This window comes from Equus przewalskii, chromosome 16 (genome assembly GCF_037783145.1).
Source record: "Equus przewalskii isolate Varuska chromosome 16, EquPr2, whole genome shotgun sequence".
Classification (NCBI taxonomy): Eukaryota; Metazoa; Chordata; class Mammalia; order Perissodactyla; family Equidae; genus Equus; species Equus przewalskii.
In genome coordinates this window covers 13553343-13571874 of record NC_091846.1, presented here as the reverse complement: position 1 = coordinate 13571874, position 18532 = coordinate 13553343, and the positions used below count along the sequence as shown (strand labels likewise).

General features: G+C 38.0%; 1 protein-coding gene and 1 long non-coding RNA gene across 2 annotated transcripts in view; one reads left to right on the top strand and one right to left on the bottom strand.

Annotated features, from left to right (window-relative positions):
• LOC139076427 (uncharacterized) overlaps positions 1-17885 on the bottom strand; it is a 30879-nt gene extending 12994 nt beyond the window's left edge. Inside the window, exons 1-3 of the long non-coding RNA XR_011528030.1 lie at positions 17729-17885; positions 4160-4265; positions 2574-2740 (exon numbers count right to left, since the gene is read on the bottom strand). This is a non-coding gene — a long non-coding RNA (uncharacterized lncRNA). The remainder of the gene's footprint in view (positions 1-2573; positions 2741-4159; positions 4266-17728) is intronic.
• Positions 1-18532, top strand: part of LOC139076425 (uncharacterized) — a 536857-nt gene that overhangs the window by 96941 nt on the left and 421384 nt on the right. The window contains exon 2 of the mRNA XM_070578757.1: positions 11181-11277. Coding sequence (XP_070434858.1) covers positions 11230-11277 — 48 coding nt within the window. The 5' untranslated portion in view covers positions 11181-11229. The remainder of the gene's footprint in view (positions 1-11180; positions 11278-18532) is intronic.

Genomic DNA, 18532 nt, shown 5'->3' with positions numbered 1-18532 from the left:
CGTTAGATAAGTATGACTATGCCCTTTTTTTGAAAGACTTTCTTCACTTATCTTCTGGGACAACATTCTCTCCTAGTTTCCTCCTACATCCCTGGCTGCCTGTTCTCAGTCTTATTTGCTGATTCCTTCTCACTTCCTAATCTGTCAGTTTGGAATGGCCCAGTACTTGGTCCTTTAACCTCTTCCCTTTCTAGTTGTAGTCACACTCCAGGCAATCTCATTCAGCCCCACATGCTGAAAACTGAAATTTATAGCTCCAGCACCAATCTCTCTGGAATTGTATACTCTTTTATCCAATAGTCAACTCGACATTTTTGCTTGGAAGTCTAATAGACATCTCAAGCTAAACAAATCCCAAACACACACTTTTCCTTCTATCCCTCACTAAGACCCTTCTCAAGTATTCTCCATTTTAGTAAATATCACCACCATTTATCTGTTGCTGGAGCCAAAACCTAAGTGAGTTTGGATTTCTTTTTCTCACACATCCAACATTCAATCTGTTTGCAAGTCCTGTTGGCTCAATCTTAACAATACGTTACAGATCTGACCACTTCTCATCACTTCCTTTGCCACTACCTTGGTCTCAGTGACTACTGTTTTTTTTCCTGAACTATTGTGATAATCACCTAGTTGGTCTTCCTGTTTCCACCTTGTCCCACTATAGCCTATTTTCCACACAGCAATCAAAATGATATTTTAAAAACAAAGATGCAATCTAGTCATTTCGTTGCTCAAAACTTTCTGATGACTTCCTATCACACTTTGAATATAATCCACTGTCTTACTTTGGCCTACAGTGTCTCACATGGACTAACCATTGGCGACTTTCTGAGCTTTTCTTCTACCGCTCCTTCATTTATTCCACTCAAGTCATGCTGGCCCATTAGCTTTCTTCAAACATACCAAAGTTGTGACTACCTCAGAGCCTTTGTACTTACTATTTCCTCTGCATGGAATGTTCTTTTTCCTGTGGATCTTTGCATGAATCTCTTCCTCACTTAATTTAGATCTTGTCTCAAATATTAACTTACCAGCGAGGACTTCTTTGACCACTCTCTATAAAATTCCTGCCCCCTTCTCTATTTCCTCTTACTTTGCTTCATTTTGATTTTCCTTCACAGGACTTACCACTCTTTGACCTATATTTTATCTAGTTATTTATTTTTTGTCTCCTCAACTAGAATATAAATTCCTTGAGGGAACTTGCCTTCTATATCTATAGAGCTGCATTGCTAGTGCCTAGGGAAGTATCTAGAAGATTGGAGGGGCTCAGTAAATGTTTATTGAATAAATAAATGAGCAACATCTCTCAGGACTTTTAAACACATCTATAATTTTCTTTCTTTGGACCTGTTTGCCTTTCAGTTCTATGATGCAATTTTAGTAGAACCATTTCCTGTCCTGTATATATTTCCAACAAAATTCTCATCTATTCTACTAAACACACACTCTTCCTTTAGTTGGATTGGATGATAACCATTATCTCTTTGTTCACAGCACCTTTTATCTTTGAAGTCCAATCTGTTGAATTGCTATCCCTCTAACTCAAATTTTATTTTACATAGAGCACTTTGACTAGATAAAGTTTAGACAACGGACAAATTTGGTGGCACACATATGAAGGGTTGGCTGTCTAGAGGTGATCTTGGAGAAAACATTCTCTGTGGTAAAGTCTCATTTCTAAGAGAGTTAAGACCATAGAATTGAGAATGAATGTTTTATAGCCCAAAACCATGCTGCAGGAAAGCAGTGAGGATATATTCATTTTTGACTTTGACTTAGTTGTCTGAGGCCAACAGTCTTGGCTGATAGAAGGAAAATCTCCAGGTAGTCTCTTTGTTTTATGGACAGTCATGGCCTCAATGTTGGCTGTCTTTGCAATCATTTTGGAGTTGTCCTGCGTATTTACTCACACTATGACTGCAATGTGTGAAGAAAATGTAATTTGGTTCCTAAACAATTTACTTACTAAAACAGATCTAATCATCATCATGAGCCCTACTGTGTTGCAGAAAAAATTGTAAACCTGCCATGAATGATTTCTCAGTATCTTTAGGTTTAATACAACAGTGTGTGTAGAGTGGTGGCTCTGTGTGTGGAACATGTGTTATTTTAATTATGAATTTTTAAAAACATTTCTTACTAATTCCTTTCTACAAATGATTGAAAAAGCTGTAACTAACTTGTAGACAAATGTTCAGACTTCTTCCCTCTGGAAGAATGTCTTTATGGTGGCTCTGTGTGTAGGTCATCGTGCTAACCTCTGGATCCCTGCTCACCTGTGCAATGATGGTATCCCTGGTGTCCCTGACCACTTCTTCCATCTGGGGCATCTACTGCTGGTCTCTTCCCCAGGTTCAGTGGCTCATCCCTGTTGAAGGGCCCCATCTGAGTTTCATGACCTCATCGGCCTCTCTGGTGATGTCACTTTGTCCTTGGCATAGTAACTCCTTCTAGAAAGTTTCCTTGTCTGATTCTCAAACTCTTTGCTCAACAACCTAGAGGTATGCAGGGACTTCTGAGTCTTTTCCACATGACATGGAAGCCAAGAACTCAAATTTTCGGCTTACCTCTGGTGCACAACCACTGCTGTCTCCTGGGGCTGCCTCCAGAAGGTTGGATGGGGGTGGCATCTGGAGATGTAGCCTCTTTTCTAGAGCTACAAATGTAGCACGAGGAAAATAATCTCTGTGCTGTAGGCATTCCCCTCAGGATCTCACTGGGTTCTTGACTCAGGCTGGTGGTCGGGGGAGGGAGACACAAGTGGAAAGTTGAGGGGGAACCCCTGACACATATATGTTTTCCTCCCTCTCCGTCTCTTTCTTCCCCTCTCCATACTCCACTTGGGCTTTGTCTCCTCTTACTTTCCATCAGTGATTTTCGCTCTATTATAGCCTCTTCTTTCTTGAGGTGAACTTACCCTGGCCCCTGCCTTTGGGCAACAATATTGGAATTCAGAAAGAGAAGGTGGATTTCTGACTATAGGAGATCCAGAAATCTTACCTGTGTTATGTATGAAAACAATAGTATTAAAAATATTTAGTTGTATTGTATTAAAATACCATGCTAGGTGTTTTGAAGACTTAGCCTCTACTCTATATGAAGTGGGGCTAATAAAACTGCATTAAAGCGTGGTTGTGAGAATTCAAATGAAAAGAGCCAAGGAGAAGGCCTGGCTCATAGAAATTGGCTCAGAAATGTCTCACTGTCTCTCTTCCTAGGAGAGTAATGCAATGTTATTTTTTTTTCCTAGAGCATGAATTGTTTTAATTATGGATGTTTTAAAAATGTTTGTTATTAATTCCTTTCTGTAAATGATTTAAAGGCTGCCTCTCTTCTCTGTGCACTTAGTTAAAAGCTTTCCATCCTTAATGTAGTCTCTATAAAAGAAAATGTTTGAAAGCGATATTGTGTGCAGAAGATGCCAAGAAGCTATTACTTGTTAAGTAAACTGATAATGTTATTAAGATCCACAAGTGCTTATGATGATCATCTCACCAATCACCACAATTCTTTATTAGCTAGGAAGAAAATGCCTTATTTTCAATATGGAAAATCTGAGAGATGAGTTTTATGCTTTTCCCCAAATCAAGGCAAGTTAAATATTAGAACAGAATCTATCTTCACTGACTTGTAATCTGGTGTACTTTGTTTCTATAGGAAGAATATTGAATTAAACCCATGTTGGAAAGAAATAGAAAAGTAGATCATTTAAATTATTTTACAATTTAAGGCTTGGTAATGCTTGTTTTGATTTTGATATTTAAGAAATCTGTAATTATCACAAAGAAGTCATGCTTGACACAATTTCCAGGGCTTGTACCCACCCACTTCCTCAAGCACTTTGGATAAAAGCATTTCAATCTTAATGTAGTCTATAGAAGAAAATGTTGGAAAGAGGAATTGTGTACAGGAGATACCATAAAGTTATTACTAAGGAAAAGCCCCCCAAAAATTGAAAGCGGCTGCCTTCTATATATTGTAGAGTAATGGGAGAAACAGTGAATATATTTTATCCTATCTTAGTTGGGAGCAATCAGTCAATACTAGACACTGAGATTCCTAAGTGATTTGATTTTTTCTGCTCAGGGGGAGTAAATTGGGCTTAAAGGACAATTGTAGTGCATTGTTAATTTGGGGGAGAAAGAATGCTTACCTCTATGTTTGGAAGGTAGTGCAGACATTGAGATAAAGATTTGGTGTTGCTGCCTCTCCTACAGCATGGAGCACAGTTGAATTCCAATGACTAGGGGTGGGTCACTCTGTTAGAATAATTCAATATTTATTCATTAGTCAATCATGTGTTCATTCCTTCAACAGACACCATGCTGAGTGCTGAGGATATCAAAGACACAAGCTCTTTCTCTGAGGATGAGTTTCTGTGTCTGCAAAGATTATCCGGAAAAGAGGAGGTTCAGGGATTAGTACAGGATATCCCTGATCTGAAATCTTACAGCAACAACTGTGGCTTCTAGTTGTACAGATAGGATTTTTGATAAATTAAAAGGGGAATCTGGGCCCCTTTGACTGAGCCAAGGGATAGAGCAGATACCCTCAGACCCAAAAGAGAACACCTCCTAGTTGAAAATGTTGAATCAGGTAAACAGAGAACAACATGAGAAGTCATGTGACCCGAATTCATACCTTGACTGGGGTAACTTCTTGGAGCAAAGAGAGTAGAACAAGCCCTGGGGTGACCACTCAGCAGACTTTTGGCTCCTGGGAGAATTTAGTGTTAAAATAGTTTTGATTCTAAGTTAGCAAGTGATAAAGGAGGGCACTTCTTATGGCACAGTAGGTGGCTGTAAGTATCTATAGATAAATCTATAATATTTATTTCATTTTTAGTTCTAGTCAAAACATCCTTCTGAGATTTCCTTTGGCTTCTGAGTAGGAGCTTGGTCAAAAGCGAAGTATGACACTACCATATGTGCACAACACAGAATTTTATGAGGAAAAACCAGGAATGTGGACTATACATAAAATTTCATAAATTCCTTGTTCATCCTTCCATCTGTCTATTCATCAATTTGTTCATAAAATATTTATCAAGCATTTCCTCAATTCCAGGCATTTTGCCTACCACTGAAGATGCAGCAGTGAATAAGATAGGTACACCCTATGTTAAGAAGTGTGTAGTATTGCTTTCTCTGCTTTTGAATTACGCAGAATTGAAGAAAAAAATATTATGGAGCCCCTTTCTCTCAAGGTCTGTCTATTGGGGTGCAATTTAGAAGTAAGGCCAAAATATTCACAAAGGATTGTTTCCCTTTGTTCTGCCCCAGTCTGCTTTGTGAGAACTCAGTCTTCCCCTAAGGGTTTTGCACAAGCTCAGGGGTATCTTGCATTTATTCCATATGGAATTTGCAGTTTCCCCCCTCTTTTCCAGATTACAGAGTCTTCTATTTCTGTTAAAGTTAATAGGAACAGATCTGTTGTCTGCCATTTTCCTCATAGCTCCAACAACTACCCACTCTTCTCTCTTCTCATTTCTCTGAGAAACTAGAAGCTACCATGAGGGAAATTCTTCATCTTTCCAAAACCAAGTCTACCTGTCTCTTAGCAATGCTATAATGAATGACTGTCCCTGTTCCCGTGGAAGGCCAACTTCTCCACTTGAGCTCTGGATTCCATCCTCCCATCCTTTTCCATCTAATGGGACTTGGCTCCAGTAATTTTCCCTTCTCTTTCCTGCTTCTCTCTCATGTAATCCTCCCTCTCTCCTAGATCATTTCCACCAGTATGAAAACATAATGCATGCAAAGTGCTTAGGGCGGAGACTGTGCCCAGGAAGGGCTCAATACATATTGACTATTAATATAATTATTAATATCATCATAGTCTTCTTCTTCTGGATCACCCACAGTGAGCTTTGTCATAGTGAATAGTATCAGCTTTCCATATTCAAGTTTTGAAAAAACTCTCTCCAAAGACTGTTACCAGGACCAACATTTAGGCACTCAGGATTAAGGCTTTTAGTATTTTCTGTATTTATGTGAACATTATTTCAGAAAATACATAGGAAGACAGAATGAGCTGACACCTCAAGATATCTATGCTCTCATGGTGGTTAATGGGGAGATCCCAATAGAAAATGTATAATTTTAAGTGTTGCCCTCATGACAATTTATTTGGAAGAATCTTAAAAATACAAGCAGGAAAATAGCTCAAAAAATTCTTAGCATAATATACAGCACGGTGACTACAGTTAATAATACTGTATTGCATATTTAAGGGTTGCTAAGAGAATAGATCTCAAAAGTTCTCATAATGAGAAAAAAATTCTGTAACTATGTGTAGTGACAGATGTTAACCAGACTTATTGTGGTGATCATTTCACAATATGTACAAATATCAAAATGTGATGTTGCACACCTGAAACTAACGTAATGCTGACTGTCAGTTATACCTCAAAAGAAAATTCTTAGCTCAATGGGAAAAGGGATTATTAGTTAGTATTTTGATTAACTATTGAGTGCTGAAATAGGCATAAGGCACGACTTTTCTCTTCAAGGCACTGCTCTAAATGATAAGAACATACAGAATTTTTTTATGTAAGAAGAGGATTTATTAGTGGGTTCTCATTGTGATTTACAGGGCAAATTCTAAAAAATTTACCATTCTGGAGAAAGGTAGTTTCTCTTCCAAGATTTATACTTCATTCTCATTTGAAATTTGTATCTTCAGAGACTCCTGGAGTTCATATGTTGAGAGTTTTAAAACCCAGGTGGAACCAGTTAGAAGGCATGCTGAAAGTTTATACTAGCAAGGACAGAGAAGGGTATAGACTAGGAACCCCCAAGACTGGGACTCTGAGAACTCACCTAACAGCAAAACTGACTCCTATAGTGGACATTTTAATTTTTTCAGCTCAGGGTCGATTCTCCCTGCTTGTGATAATAACATCCCAGTGGTGCTTTGGAGAATCTCTGCTCTTCTGTTGCATCTGGACAGTAGTGGTACCTGTCTTCCTCTGGCCAATGGGTGGGCACATGGCCTAAGCTTAGCCAACCTGATGCCTTCTCCCTAGAATTGAAGTACTGGAGAATGTGTTCAAGGGAGTCCATTTCAATGTGTTTTTATTTATTTATTTTCCAATGTGGTTTTTTTCTTCCATTAAAGAAGCTCACAATCATTTGTATTGCTTGCAACCAAAGAATACGTACTGATACACAACCCGCCCCAAGTGAGGGGACAACCTGCTGTATCACAAGGTTTATGGGGATGTGGTTACCTTTCTCATGAAATAGTGTTTGTTTTCCGGGGGTCTAATCGGATCAGTTTTCTGGACCTATCCCGTAATGGAGGTTACCTGGCATTGGACCATTTGATCCCTGGGAAGGGGAGGAATGAGAGTCGGAGAATTTGGCAAGAGCTAAGCAGAGGATCAGGGTCAGGGACAAACCAGTTGGGGTTCAGGAGAGTGCTCCAGTCTCATAGAAATTGAAATTTACTTCTAAAACCAAAGCAACAAAAAACTGAGAGTGGTGGAGATAACTTTACAGTTTGGGAGGCACAATCCCTGGGGTGCCATCAGGTTCATCAAGTAATGGATTTAAGGAAGAAACCAACTCATGAATGAACTAGTTGAGGAGAATGGAGTTCCTAGCAGTATAGATTTAAAGGATTCACATAGAACTGGGTTCAAAACCTAGGTTCAAAATCTGGGTTCTTCCTCTGCTAATGATAAGACTTGGAGAAGTCCTTAAGGGGTGAGCTAAATGTGTCTTCCTCTGGGATATTTTCCTTGTCCTTTCCCCTTTCCATCTCTCCCCCTGTGCTGGTTTTGATGCTCCCATGTGCCCCATGGGTAACCTCTACTTTCCTTATCATAGTGCCTGTAAACTTCAAGTTATTTGTCTCCCCAACCAGATTGTCGACTTTGCAAAACAGCAGCTTTCTCTTTCTTATTCACCTTTCTATCCTCAATGTCAAGCACAGTGCCTGACACTTAATAAAAATGTGTTGTGGTGCATTGAATAAGCAAAAAGGAGGTTGAGGAGATAAAAGAGAGGTAGAAGGAGATTCTGTGAAAAGCAACACAACGGAAAGTCCTTTTACTTCTTGTAGTGTTACATTAAGTAATGTGTTTATGAGGTACTGTATCTGAGGTCAATTCTAAATGATAAAAATAAGAGGTACCCTGGCAGTAATTACTGATTTTTAATAATAATGTAAAACTTGTCTAAGGCACGTTAAGTCTTCTCACACAGGGGATTTTTTATTATACCAGACCAATCAGCTAATATATGTAGGAAAAGGCTTTGCTTCACAATGACATATAACAATTTTAATAGCACCTATTAAAGTGCTTTACACATAATAGTTGTTCAGCAACTATTTGTTGATGGAGCAAATATTTTCAGCAAAATTGGTCTCTTTTTATAAAACACTATTAAGGCTAAGAATATCTACTCACTGCTTAATTCTACAATAGCTCACATTACAGCAAAAGATTAGATAAGAATAAGAAAAAATCTTATATGTTTTTCCTGGTATAAGATTTGGGTCATAACTTATTCTTACTCACCCAACCAATGAGGTCTGGAGTTATGAATTGGATTGCAGCACATCTTGTCACCTGACACATTCTTTCATAAAGAACTTTTGATAAATCTTAACTGCACACATTAACTGCATTAAGGTCTTAATCCTACATGAAAGAATATCTCTGTTTGATTAACGAGAAAGGCTCATTTTCTTCCTCTTGCTAGAAAATAAAAGCTTGTAATATTTGAAAAGGTAGACTCTGCCAATGGACTTCTGTCTCTATAAATCATCATAGACAGTGATTCCTTGCAAAACAGGTTTCATGTAATATTTATGTAAGCTGTACGTGACCTTGAATGAAAGCAAGGGTTAGAAGAAACAGTGTTCCTATTGTTTGACAAAACACTTCACTATTTCGTCAAATATTACTTACTCAGGTCATATGTGATTTTCTTTTTCAATGGAATAGAAATTGTTTATTTTAAAGCTCCATTTTGGAAAAGTATGACATTTCTTTTTAGAATAAATACTATTTTATCTTGTACTTGTAGGAAACCTCTTTCAATAAGCAAAGAGGAATACCAGCAACAAAGCTGTGTATAGAATGGATGTGGGTACGCAGAACATTAAAATGTCCTCTTACCATTCACAGAGTTGATTCTGGAGAGATTCATGAAAGCAGATGGGAAAGATCAGATGTGTGAGAGGTAGGGTGCAGGTTGCTGTGTCTGATAAATATGTACGCTTATCCAACTTTGCAGCTCTTGAAGAAATTCTGAATAGTTAGGATACTCAGTAATAATGAGTTGTAGCCTGTCCTATAGATTGTATTAGCTGTGTGACCTTGGGCAATTCATTTAACTTCTCTGAACTTTTCACTGCCCATAAAATGAAACATAGAGTCCTTATCTGGATTACCTGCATTATAAGGCTTCCACTACCTCTCCTGCTTACCACCCCCTTCCCAGCACTCTAAGTTCCAGTCATATTCAACTCCACATCACCTCCTGTATTTTCTTTAGAACACCCTCTGAAAAGATCTTGTTCATGTACTTGTTTTCCTTCACCAGACAGTAAGTTTCATGACAGGAGGGATCTTGGGTATTGTTCTTATCATATACCAAGCACTAGAACAATGCCAGAAAATTAATTGGTACGTAGAAATAATTGGTGAATGAGTTCTGGGTATATACCCAAAAGAATTGAATGCAGGGACTCGAATAGATACTTAAATACCATGTTCATAGCAGCATTATTCACAATAGTCAAAAGGTGAAAGCAACCCAAGTGTCCATCAATGGATGAATGGATAAACAAACTGTGGTATATATATACAATGGAATATTATTCAGCCCTTAAAAGGAAGGGAAATCCAACGTGCTACAACATGGATGAATCTTGAGGACTTCACGCTAAGTGAAATAAGCCAGACACAAAAGAACAAATACTGCATGATTCCACTTATAAGTGGAACATACACGAGGTTCCTAGAGGAGTCAAATTCATAGAAACGGAAAGTAGAATGGTGATTGCCAGAGGCTGGGGGAAGGAGGAACAGGAGTTGTTATTTAATGGATATAGAGTTGTAGCTGGAGAAGATGAAAAACTTCTGGAGATGGATGGTGGTGCTTGTTGTACAACAATGTTAAAGTTAACTTAATGCCACTGAATCGTACACTTACAAGTGGTTAAAATGGTAAGTTTTCTGTTACGTGTATTTTATGACCAAAATAAATGGTGAATCAATCAGTGTGGAGGTTCTTCACATAAGTGGGTCTCCCTCCCTGGAACACTGTCTTCTGTCATTCCTCTACCCTTGCCACAACCTCCCCTTATTCCTCCATCTAGCCAACTCCTAGTTATATGTTGGCTCTCAGCTTAGATCAGGGTTTCTCTTAGCTGCAGCACTGGTGGCCTTTTGGACTGAATAACTCTTTGCTGTGGAGGGCTGTCCTATGAGTGAGATTTCGAAAGTGATTTGACAGCATCCCTGGCTGCTACCCACTAAAGGCCATTAGCCCACAGCCTCCCTACCCGCCCCCCCCCCCCGACAATTGTGACAATCAGAAATATCTTGAGACATTGGGAAGTGTCCCAAAGGTGGGACGTGGGGGAAAAATTGCCACTGGTTGGGAACCATGATTTAGATGTTACTCTCACTTTCTCTGGAAGTCTCGGCCAAGAGCAGTTTTGGGGCATCTTTTCTCCCTTAGTGCCTCTATTCAATTCCATCCTTTCCTGTCATGGTACTTATCACACTTGAATTACACTATCTCTACCACTAGACTGGCAACTACAGCACCTATCACAGTACCTGGCATATAGTGGGTGCTCATTATTTACTTTCTGTTTTATTGCTTTGAACTCAGTTTCCTCATCTTCAAAATGGAGATGATACTAGATTGCTTCCCAGAAATGTGGTGAACATCATTTAATAGGAGAAACACTTTTTTAAAAAATTATAAGGCATTGTATAGAAATGAGTTCACATTATTATTGTTGTAATAAAATCTTCACTTGGCTCTAACCTAACAGAGTTTATCCTCCCAACCTCTAACACTTCCTACCGTTCATTTGCTGTCCTTAAACAAGGTACTATATCTTCCATAGCTCTCCTGTATCACTTAGTAGGTCAGTGGCTGTGGGGACAGAGTAAGTCCTACTACTAAGAATAATTTTGTCTTTAGAAATGAAGTCTGGGTACATTAAAGCCATGAGTTGGAAATGTACTAGAAGATGGCTAATTTGGAGCTTGATCTTTGGGAGACAAAAACTAAAACACAGGTAAGAAATGAATTTATTTGTCCTTACGGATTTTTACAAAAGAGTTCTATACCTACTATACCTAAAATAGATAGCTTAATTGTTGTCATTAATTGCCTGTGAAGATACCAAGCACAGAAGGAGAAATCAAAATTGTGTTCAGTTTATCTGTTCTGATAGAAATAACTTAGAATTATGGTTTCATATTTGAAAAATTCTTTTGTTGTTGTTAATGTTTGTCAATTGGAGTCAATATGTATTATAATCAGAGGGTTCATGTTCCTATACAAATAAAAAGGAATGCAATATATTTCAAGTCACAAACTAAACTGGAGGAAACAGGTAATAGTATGAGCTTTAGAAAAATTTAGAAGCAGATGATGTACTAAAGACAGAGCAAAGAAAACAATTGCCTGAAACAAAGAATATAAATAATATTATTGAGGAACAATGGCATAGTTTGTTAATTAAAAGTTAAGTTTGGGGCTGGCCCTGTGGCCGAGTGGTTAAGTTGGCGCGCTCCGCTGCAGGCAGCCCAGTGTTTCGTTGGTTCGAATCCTGGGCGCGGACATGGCACTGCTCATCAGACCACGCTGAGGCAGCATCCCACATGCCACAACTAGAAGGACCCACAACGAAGAATATACAACTATGTATGGGGGGCTTTGGGGAGAAAAAGGAAAAAATAAAATCTTTAAAAAAAATTTAAAAAAATAAAAAAAAAAGCTAAGTTTAAATTACTTAAACAGGAGAATATGGAGGAGTTGAGATGGTAATCACGACCTTTGTACTTTATCCTTCTATCTCTTCATTCTCTCCTCATCATTTAGTAGGCATTTATGTGACAGGAACTGAAAAGTGGCTCACTTAGCACCCACTCCAGCCCCTATTTATCATGGTTTCCTGAACTATTGAGGCAGGAAGGTTGAAACTGCATTTCCCAGACTCCTTTGCAGCTAGGATTCTGCACGTGAGCTGTGTTTCCTCAAGCATATATAACCTGTCTGAAAAATGCTTCAGTATATCACTTATAGGCTCTGCATGATATGATGGCACCCTCTGGAGTTGTGCAGAGTATAACTCTTTTGTAGGGTAGACTTGGAAGGAAGGAGTGAATAATGAGTGGTTGCTATAAGTATGTGGGGAGATAGAATCTTCCGGCAAGTATGATGGTGCAATGTTTGGTTCTTCGAGGGAAGCTTTGATAAAGGAACTATTGGTCATATCATTGGCCTGAGGCAGTAGGAGTGAGGTTTCAGCTAGAACAGTCCCTTACAGGGTCTGAGTGTTCTGCTGACTGAGAGTTTTTGGTTGAGTAACATCCAAGCTATGCAACCTGCCTCTCCTAGAAATTTTGTTAGCTGCACCTTGTAGTAATTCCTTTTCTACAGAAACTAGCTAAATTGAATTATGTTTCCAGAAACTATGGAAGCTGACAGACAACATCTGTGATAGGTACTGTAAACAGAAATAGGGATTTATGCCCAACTCTTCATTCTTGCTCACTAATGTTCATCCCAAAGGTCTTTGCAAGTCTTGAGGAGGGGGCAACAATAAGCATGTAAATAAACAATAACAGTAAAATTTAATGGATTCTGTTATAGACTTGTAATACAAACTGAAATAGCACAAAAAAGGAACAATGGCCTAGAAGGCAAAATGGCCAAGAAGAGTTATTGCACCAGGAAAGTTTTCGTAGAAAAGGTATCATTTGCATCGGATCTTTAAGAATGGATAGACGTATCTCAGGTGAAGGAAGTGTGAAGGATATTTCAAGAAGAAGGAACAGAATGTTCCAAGTTATGAAATGATGAAACAGTATAGGGCATTCAGCAAAGTGTAAGGGTTTTGCCATACAAGTGGGGTATAGAATTGATGTCAAGTGGGGTGAACCTTGGAAAAAAGGTGGGGCCTTGTATGTAAGACTTAGAAGTTTGACTTTGAGGATTTTGAGCAGGGGAATAGCATATGTTTCAGGAAGATTACTTGGGCAGCCATGTATAGAATAGAAGCGGGGGCACTATTGGAGGCAGGATGTAGGGAAAATTTAAGAGTCTACAGCAATAATCTAAGAGAGAAATGGTGAGGCTGTGGCACAAAGAATGGAGAGAAACAGATGGATTAGAGAGATATTGTAGTTGCTGGCCCGTTGCAGGAACCCAATAAACATTAACTGAATGGGATACAACAGGGGAAAGTTGAACATAACTGAAGTGTTCTTGGCTTGGGTGAATAGGAGGAAAGGGAGCATGCTTTTCAGTAAATGCTCAGAAAGTGTGCTGGTGGTGCTGTTAGTCTCTACCTTTATTTACAAGCAGAAAAAATGTAATAATCTACATTCTAATATAGCCATTCACTTTTGTCCACTCATTTATTCAACTGTTGGTGTCATACCCCCTGGGCTAGGCATCGTGGATTACATAGTGATTTAGCTAGTCTAAGCAGGATAGCAGGCATAAAGCAAACAGTGATAGAATGATTAATTATAGTCAGGATGAGCACTCTGAAGGGTAAACCCAGAATACTACAAGATAGGGAAGGTTTAGGGATATGTGAGCCAGAGGAATAGGTATTGTGGAATAATGAACATTATTGGTATAGTGAAACTAAAACTTGTTTTACCGAAGGGGATTGTATTTTTAAAAATCTATCACGCTATCCAGATTTCATAAAGGCCTTTGTTCTTATATCCTTAAGGCATTATGCTATGGTGCCATTGTTGGAAATCTTTTTCTGTGCAGGGCAAATCTACCCATTCATTCTCCCTTCTGCCACTATTAGTAGAGACTCTTCTGATTAATTATTACTAGCAAATGTATCTCTAAAACACTACACTAAGTGGTAACATATTAATGAAGATGAATTTGAGGGCCTATTCACACTTCTTGATGGAAGGGAGCTGGACTATGCTGACAACCAATTCCATTAATCACTTTCTCTTAGATTTACTATGCGCTTGAGTTTGTTTTTCAGTGTGGATTCTTTTCTCTATTTGAAAATAGATACTTTCTGCAGATAAAGGAAATGCCTGTAAGATTTACGGTGACATCAACCATACTAATTGATCAAGAAAGGCTGCATGGGTTACTGAGGAGAACATTTCTAGGTTGGCAGACCAATGCAAGTCATATATTGGAGTTGGCTGTCCCTTCATCAATGACAGTCTGTCTCTATGTGTATCAAATTAATTGAAGAAACCTGAAGTAAAGTACAATGTTTAATTGGTCTGAAGCAGTGTTTTTCAAACTGTAGGTTGCAGCTCTTTAGTAGCTGGTGAAATTGATTTTGTGGGTTGTGTTCAGCATTTTTAAAAGAGGAAATAGAATTTGACAAGTCATGAAAATAGCAAAGAATATTTCATATAGAAAGAGTAAGTAATGTTTTGTAAAACTTTCATGTCATATGTATGTATATATTATATATATATATTGTATATGCATGCAAGTAATATGAAATATTTATTTATATATAAGCTTATTTATTATGTATGCACTGGGCCAATATGTATAATGTCAAGGAAGCTTCAAAGCCATAGATCTGGAAAAAGAATTCTAGAAAAAGCCCCCTTCAGTCAGATCTTCCATTAAAATACGTAATCCAAATTAATTTCTTACTATTGCTTAAAGCACATTGGAGACTACTGAAACTATTGGGATGGAGAATTATTTAACAAATCTCTGCTCCAAATGAATGCTGGGCAAAATAAGAAAGTAAAGTTCTTCGTGGTTTGGTAAATATGTATTTAACATACTAAATAAAGGTGTTTCAAACTCTCAAGGTGTACTCATTTTGTTATTTAGGAAGAGCTCTATTTTTTTTTTTTTTTTTGCATTTAAGGAATTCTGTATCAAATATGTGAGAGGGATTGACACATTTTCATAAGTACATTAAATATAGTAACCCAGAAGAGATTAGAGACTCAGACTTTGAGTTCTGTTTTTATATCTGACAACAGATTGGTTTGCGATCTATGAATATTCATTATGAATTTCTTCTTTCTGACCCATATTTAAGTACTTATAAATAGAAATACTATTATTTATTTTATTTTGTAAATAGCACTATTTTGTAAATAGTAATTTCTTTAATATAGCATATTGGGATTACACTTTGGAAGGCTTAACTATTGGCATTCTTTTTCCATTTCTACCATATGTAAAAGGCAAAGCTGTGGTTAACGTTTTGTTCTCTATCACTATGGCCATTCTCCAAAGATTCCTGCTTTTGATTTCTTACAGAAACTTATTTCATTGCTTTGTAACATCAATCTCATCCTTTTCACTCTTCACTGCCTGGTCTCGAATTCAGCCTTCCAAGATAACAATTAAGCCTAATAAATAAGTGACTGGTACTATATAAATCCCCAGGGTTTTTCTATTCCCTAGTATATAGATGCTGGCCATTCCATGCCTTCCCACAACTCCATTTTAGAAATTTTGCCTCACACATAGTCCAGAAGGGGCAAACTTATTACCATATGATTCTGACTCCTGACCAGAGCTGACTCAAAAGGAGTGGGGGCTTGAGCTAAGCCAATGAGAATGGAGGCAACGATGAGTATCGAAACAATTAGTCTTGCAGAGCTAAGGTGGGAATCTGTATCCTGGGGAACCGGAACCACCTACCTGTCAATGATTCAGGAAAGAAGAAACAATGGTTTTGAAGAGAAAGTTATAAAACTAGAGGCCAGAGCAGAGACGCAGAATTGAGGGAAGCCAAGTGGCTTCGAGAGATGGAGAGCAATCTTGGTGCCCATCTTCCGTTCTAACTCCCAGCCCTGCCTGAACTGGGCTGTGCTTCAGTTTCATTCCCTGGAACTGTGAGATCCCTCTTTATTCAAACTACCTTGAGTAAATTTACGTTTCTAAATGTGCTCTGATGAAGACATTTCCCTTTGTTTAGCTCACCATGTTTCTCTCCCAACCCAATCTCTTCATGCTACTCAACTGTGATCCTTTCTCTGGGATTCACAACCATCTTATTTCTTCTGTTGCCCTGTAATTTGTCTCTAAAGCCCCGTTTCTTGTCACACTTAGAAATATTGGCAATGCTAGAAAACTAAAATGAAAGCAGAGAAAAATGATCATGTTATTTTAGTCAGAGTTGAACTGAAATGTGTTTAAATTTTTGAATTAGAAAAAAAAAGACAATCAAAGCCCACCACTTATTCAATATAGGTTAGTAAACCCCATCTTTTTGTTTCTTTTTGCTTCTAGTATTTATCCCAGGTTTTTCGTAAACACATTGTTTTCTTCTCAACCTGTAAAACTTAAGATGTGTTTCCTACAAAACAAGATAGTGAAGAGCTGTGCAGTTTTCAATTGGGATTGATTTTTCACTAGTGTTTAAAATCACACTGGCTTTGGACAGGACTTTGCCTTAAGAAAGGAGTAGATTTCATACCAAAACTAAATGGTCAGTATCTTAGAATAGGATTTTCTCCTGGATAAACAACTGGCCTCCAAGAAATATGATTCAAATAACCCAATATGTTGATATTCACTAAAGTAATTATAAATATTAACTTTATGGAAACTTTGGTTCTTTTGATCAAATATATACTTATTCTAATTATTGTCAATATTTTAAAAATCTGATATTTTAGTAGTTTTTGTGGCCTAGCAAACATTAAGAGATAACTTAAAAAAATACCTAAATCTTCTGTCTTAGCACTTAAGAATGACTAATACTACTCAATAAAAACTCTACATGTAGCCAAATTACAGTAACTACGTTCACAAAAAGGACAGATTTTGAATCCATTTATCAGATTCTCTTCAAGTATTTCAAAGATGTTAAGTAATTATACCATTAATTATTCTATTAAGGCCATTTGGTGAAGAATATAGGAACAAATGACTTCTGGGAAAAGCTACTGATAAGACATTTATAAGGTACACACTTTCACTAAGTAGGCAGTACTCATTCCATGGCTTTCATTGGCCAAGAATTCTATGTGCAACACCTACATTTATGAGAAGAAGGTACCTTAGAAATTCTGAATTCAGATTTCAGCAGTGTCATAGACCTTATGTGTAGTCCAAGTTATTTTTCTCTTTGTATTCTCTTTACTCTTCTATCCAATGAGTAAAACTAAAATCTATTTCTCTCACATGTTAGAAGGTGCTTTGACAATAAGAAACATGAAATAAATGCTAAATATTTCATTGAATTGTAAAAGTGGGGGAAGATGTGTAACCATGGGACAAGTTTAAACTGACCCCATCTTATCAACAGAATGTAAAGAGTTGTTTTTCAGCGACAGTGAGCCAAAAAGGGCAAGTCATGTAGCAGGGCACATGTAGAGGAGAAAATCTTGACCTGAAATAACACCTGGAACCAAAGATTCCCCCCTTCCACCTAACAGAACCAAAGGACGAGGACATGACTGGCTATTGAAAGCTGGACTCTTATCAGAAGTGAGGTCTACTGCCTAGGAAGCTCCACTGTTAAAACCCCTTCCACACCTTACCGTAAATGTTTAGAGCCCTCCAACGGACACCTGCCTGGCCGGCGCTTCCGCGTATCAGCCTGTTCCCCCAACCTCTTAAATTTTGCCCCAAACCCTGGATCAAGGAGACTGACTTGAGAGCCTTGCCTCCTGTCACCTCGCTGGTCGACCTCACAATAAAGCCTTTTCTTTTCTCAAAAGCCAGTGGCATAATAATTGGCTTTTGTGTGCATTGGACAGAGAACCCTCTTTTTGTGCAGTAACAGATGTGATTTACTATTGTTTGCATGCTAAAAAAAATGTTTGCATTGTTCCTGTGTGAAGCAGAACTGATACACTGAAAGAATTTAGGTGGGATTAAAACCAAAGAGACACAGCGAGGCATTCCTTAAGGAGGTAGCTACTTGCAGTTTATTGTGTATAAACAGTTGTTATGTGATCTATTGAACTACTTTTACGCATTTTCTCTGCATAGTCCTTGACTGTGAGGTTGAGAAATCAGACCACTGTTTGAGTGTCACTAGGAAAAGTGGCTGGAATTTAACTCCAGAGGATCCTCTGAGAATAGTTGGTAATAGATCCACGTTGAAATGAGCTTTATGAATGAGACTGATGAAGTGCATGACACCAGTATATCTAAAATAACTATCCCACTCTTAAGAACATGTATCTGAAGAACTAGCGCTGTACATACCAAAGAGACAGAAAGAGTTGGAGCCTCTCCCCGTTCATTTGTATTCATTGCCAAAATCTGGTTATCATTGTAAAGCATTCCCTTAGTCCAAAGAAAAGAGATGTTATCATTGCCCCTGTTCCATTCTGTTT